The sequence below is a fragment of the Belonocnema kinseyi genome, chromosome 4 (genome assembly GCF_010883055.1).
Source record: "Belonocnema kinseyi isolate 2016_QV_RU_SX_M_011 chromosome 4, B_treatae_v1, whole genome shotgun sequence".
NCBI lineage: Eukaryota > Metazoa > Arthropoda > Insecta > Hymenoptera > Cynipidae > Belonocnema > Belonocnema kinseyi.
Genome location: NC_046660.1, coordinates 36177309 through 36182899, shown reverse-complemented (window position 1 = coordinate 36182899; position 5591 = coordinate 36177309). Strand labels below are relative to the sequence as shown.

The window sequence follows — 5591 nt, the reverse complement described above, 5'->3', positions numbered from 1 at the left end:
GGGGGGGGGTAGTTGCCCTTCACCATGAAAAAAAAATTTTCCATGCATTGTTAGACCATTCTAACGTACTACATAGCTCGTGAGTTTTGTTTTTTTTAAACTACTGCTTCAAAGCGAAAAAAAAATATTTTGTGAAAATAGAATTGAAATTCTTTAAAATCCTTTGATTCTGGGGAAAAATGTTGGAAAATGAAAGATTTTAAAATGTACTTGAAAATCTTAAAATTAATTTCATTAATCTTGAAATCCCAATAAAATCTTTTGAAATTCCTTTGAAATCTTTGAAATCCTAATTCCGGAAATATTAAAAATAGTCATGAAAACCCATGAAATCGTTTGAAATTCTCGAAATATTTGAAATCTGTTGTATGCTAAAAATGCAATGGTCAACCTCACGATTTATGGAATACAATAACACCACCGAACTAAGTGATTCGATCATACAAAATGCTAATTCTTTTATATTTTTTTCTGATTTCGTTTTCTTTACTGGGCTATTATCCTAATAATCCCCTTTTGATGTTAATTGCTCTGTAAATTAAACTATACTGAAAATAAAGTACAGCCAATATGTAATAAAATCTGATTCAAAAATATATACTGATAGGTTGACGTGGAATCGGAACAAGAAGAAGCGAAGCATTATACGGATCCAAATGCCGCAACTACTATAACAGATATATATCCCGATTACTTTAATGAATTTAAAGGTCGGGTTTCCAAAGAGAGATTTTCAGTTCGCCAGTACATTGATGATACCAGGGAGGTGTTAATTACTCGTCTTCTAACTGGCCAAGAACGTGATGACTGCATTCGAATCGATCAACAATTCGAAGAAGAGCAGAAAAGATTAGACAAGATAAAGGTATAGTTGAAGCTACAAGCAATATCAATACATATAAATATATCAAATTTGTCATTCCGTATCCTTTTAATTTTCATTATTTTATTTATAAGAAAAAATACCTCCTTTACGTGAAATGCTTCGAAGAATTTTTGGCTGAAGATCACGAGGAAAGTATGAGGGTGTTAGATGAAGCTCGGGAAGAAGAAAGAAAAACGTTAGCAATTACTTCAAAGAGGAACCAACTTTCAAAGGAGTACGGTCAAGTCAGATTAGAAGTGTATTTTTGGGAGGAAGCTTGGCGAATGGTGAAGCAGTGCCAAAATTTTCTTTACCAGGTATCACCAGTTTCCTGGCGTGAAGATCACGATTGGATTAACAAAGAAGACTCTTGTTCAATCACGAGCTCAAAAAAATCTGCAGATTTCTATGGTTCTCTAAAAACTAACGATGATGCAACTTCTTTAGAGTCTCTCATAGGTAATTGTGAAGAAAGAAATGTTGTTATTGAAAGAAACAACAATTTATAAGAATTGATCATTGATGGGATGTACCTTACTATTTTTGTTTATCACACCGCCATCATTAGTGCAATTTTAGGTACTGCAAGCGATATCTAAAATAGCACTTTTCAGGATAGACTGTAACATTTTTACTTAGGGTATAATGTAAAATAAAGTAACTGAGACTGTGATCTGATTGGTTTAGGAACTTTTGTATATGTACTTTATGGTACAATGAGTTCAGTGGCCCCAACTTTGGCATGTAGACGTACATTTACGCTAACTGATGTGATAAAAAATAAAGCGTGACTCGTCCTTCGTCTCGAGAACTGAATTGAATCAGGATGGATTACATTTGAGTGGATTGGAGTGCATTTCATTGAAATAAATTGGAGTGGATTGGAATATATTGGAATGAATTACAATGAATTGGATTGGAGTGAATTGGATTGGTGTAGATTGAAATGGATTGAATTCGAGTGGATTAGACTAAATTCGATTGGAAATATTTAGATTGGATTATAGTGGATTATATTGATTTAGATTAGTAAGATTTGTATTGGATTAGAGTGGATTCTGTTGGAGAGGACTGGATTGGATTGCAATTAATTAGATTGGTTTGGAATAAAGTTGATCGGAATGGATTGGGTAGGAATGGATTAGAATAGATTGCAGTGGATTGTATTGGAATTAATTGTATTGGAATGGATTAGAATTAATTGGATTAGTTTGGAGTGGCTTGGAATGGGTTGCATTGGAATGGATTTGAGTGGATTGGGGCGCATTGTATTGGAATGAATTGGGTTGGAATTAAATGGATTAGTTTGGAGTGGATTGAAATGAATTTGATGGGTATGGTTTGGAATTAATTGAATTAGTATGGAGAGGATTGCAATGAATTGGATTAGAATCGATTGGATTTAATTGAATTTGAATCGATTGGAATGAACTGGATTAGTTTGGGGTGAATTGAAATGTATTGGAATGAAGTGAATTGGAATGGATTGGAATAAATTGCATTGGATAAATTGGATTGGAGTTGTTTGGAGTGGATTGTATTGAAGTGAATTAGATTGGAATAAATTTGAACTAACTGGATTGGGATGGATTGGAGAAAATTAAAATTGATTGCAGAGGATTGGAATGGATTGGAGTGAATTGTATTTAAATGAATTGGAATGGAGTGGATTGGAATGAATTGAATTGGATTAGAATGAATTGTACTGAAGTCGATTGAATTGGGATGAATTGAATTGGATTGTAATTAATTGAATTGCAGTGGATTGGAGTGGATTGAAATTAATTGGATTGTGATAAATTGGATGAAAATGGACTGTATTTGACTGCATTTAAATTAATTGGATTGGATTCGAATGCATTAGATTGAATGGGAATCGAATGATTTGGATCGGATTCAAGTGGAGTGGATTAGATTGGAGTGAATTGTACTGAAATGGAGTGGAATGAAATGGATTGGATGGGAATAGTTTGGAATTAATTGGATTGGAATGTATTGGATTGAAGTAGATTGGAGTGGATTGTATTTGAATGAATTTGATTGGGTTGATTGGGTTGGGCTGGAGTGGATTGGAATGCATTGAAATAAATTGGATTTTTTTGGGATAAATTGGAGTAGATTGGAGTGGATTGTTTGGAATGAATTGGATTCGAATAAATTTGAACTATTTGGATTGGAATGGATTGGAATAAATTAAATTTTATTGGAATGAATTGGATGAAATTAATTTAAACTAATTGCATTGGAATATATTGTAGAGTTGAAATGGATTGTAGTGAATTGGAATTAATTATACTTAAGTGAATTGTATTGGAATGAATTGATTTGGATTGGAATTAATTGGATCGGAATGGATTGAAGTAGTTTGGAATGAATTGGATTGGAGTGGATAGGATTGGAGTGGATTGGAATGGATTGGAGTAGATTGGAGTGGATTGTATATCAATTAATTTAATTGGAACGCATTGAAGTGGATTGGATTGGAACGAATTGGGTTGGATTGGAATGAATTGTAATTAATAGATTTGGATTGGAGTGGATTGAAGTGGTTTGGGTGGAATTCGATTGGAATGAATTGAGATCAATTGGATTCGAGTGGATTGTATTGAATGGGAATGAATTGCATTGGAGTGCAGTGGATTAGATTGAAGAGTATTTGATTGAAATTGCATGGATTGGATTGCATTAGAATGAATTGGATTGAATTGTAATTAATTTCATTCGAGTGAATTGTAATGAATTAGATCAGAGTGAATTGTAATTAATTTCATTAAATTAGAACAGATTGGAATGCATTGGAGTCGATTGAATTGGATTCTCTCTCGGGTTTTAGATCAGAACTCTATGCAACCTATTTTTACTTATGATCGACTATTGCGATAAAAAAAAACAGTGTGTGACACTCGTTCCCTGAGTGGCACTTTGCCTCGTGTGAATTACAGTACTCGACCAAAACAATGCCACTCGGGGTCCTTGTAACAAATAACTATTATTGGATTTAATTTGCAGATATGTTTGAGTTGGATGTGAAGAATGCAAAACAACCTGAACTCTATTTTGATGATCCACTCGATCTGATCCGTGTCTTCAGGACGATCGAGTTGCAAAATCTCAATGCTCTGATTCATCTGGAATCATTAGCTGGACCAATGGCCGATATGACCATGACTATATTGATGACTGAAGAGAGAATTAAGTCTGAAATGGATGAAATTGTTGAAGGGATTAAGGATCTAGAGGTAAGAGTGTTATATGCAAGTGTAGAAGATAAATAATGTTTGTCTTGAATTATTCACAGGAAGCTATTCGAGGTGCTGAAGAACGTGCTGCTAGCCTAGAACAATATGCAAATTATTTACTACATGGTGTTTTCCGAGATTTAGTCTGTTCGGAACAAGTTTTATACTTGAGGGTTTTCATTGAGGACACATATGTGGCATGTGTGGCAGATAATGATGCTAATCTTGACAGTTTTACAATGATGCGGTCGATTGAGAAGACATATGAAGACTCAAACATAGAGCTCGACAATTTACCCCACGAAGTGGTTCTCCTCTGTGAGAAAAAGGGATTCAGAGAAGAAATGAAAGTTTTGAAAGAGGCTGAAGATGCAGAAAGAAAGGTAAGAGAATCAAAATTTCCGGTAATAAGAAGCGACCTAAACACTCTTTCTCTTTCCTCGGAAAATTAGTTCGCACTGATGCACCGACTCTTGGCAGCCTTGAGACGGATCATGGAGCCGCCAAAGCCCAAGAAAAGGCAACTGATGTGTAGATCAACGCCTAAGCAGCCAAAACCAAAACCTGTTGTACAGTTACCACCACCCACGGATCAAGAGCAGCAGTACTTGAATTTCTTCACAAATTACTGCCCACAGGATAATCTTAACAGCTTCAGAGATCAATTCGCGGAGGACTTTGATCTTTTTCTTAAGGAGAAACGATCCAAAGACCTGGGCCAAATTACAGACAAAAAAGATGCGGAAGAGTGTCCCTTTTTTAGCTGAAGTGGCACTGAATCAAATCCTTTTTTTATTTATACCTACTTAGAATGTGGAATCGATATATCCAGAAGAACGTAAGATCGCGTGCTTGACTGATAATATCAGGTTTAACCCACTTTCTACCTAGTCACTATTTACTACTAGGAAGCAATTCAAAGCAGGATCTAAGAACCTCGCGTGACGAATTTATGAAAACTGGCGCAAATATATTTCTGAAAATGAGGAAACAGCTGTCACGATTACGTTTCTTATTCGGTGAGCTTTTATTTTTCCATTTCAAATATACATCAACTCCAGAGGAAACAATGATTTAAAACTTTGGTAGATTTAAAAGAGATAGAGGAAGCGGAACAAAGAAAAGTGTTTTGAAAACTGCGTGAAATTCTGGATTTTGCGTATAAGTTTGAAAGGCCGCTCGATACCAGACTACCCCCTGTAGTCATCCCCCGACCGCCGTTTGCTTAAAACTCTTCAAGAGCCTCTAACCCCTTGACACGCACAGCTCTCAGTCGCCATATAGTTTGCCCTCCTCTTTTCTCCTTTTCAGGTTTCATGTACCTAGCTCAACTCCACTATTCGCTATGCTATGCTTTTCAATCTTAGCGAAAGTGCTACGACCTACGTGAATAGAAGCGTTTTGTCTTTGGACGCCTAACATCACTTCTCCAAAGTCCAGATCAGAGATCGTAAAAATTGATAATAGGTGCTACTCTATACTCTATA

General features: G+C 35.4%; 1 protein-coding gene across 1 annotated transcript in view; it reads left to right on the top strand.

Annotated features, from left to right (window-relative positions):
• Window positions 1–5090, top strand: part of LOC117171636 — a 16191-nt gene extending 11101 nt beyond the window's left edge. The window contains exons 4-8 of the mRNA XM_033359123.1: window positions 608–865; window positions 958–1324; window positions 3875–4104; window positions 4164–4487; window positions 4557–5090. Coding sequence (XP_033215014.1) covers window positions 608–865; window positions 958–1324; window positions 3875–4104; window positions 4164–4487; window positions 4557–4871 — 1494 coding nt within the window. The 3' untranslated portion in view covers window positions 4872–5090. The remainder of the gene's footprint in view (window positions 1–607; window positions 866–957; window positions 1325–3874; window positions 4105–4163; window positions 4488–4556) is intronic.
• Window positions 5091–5591: the final 501 nt, after the last annotated feature.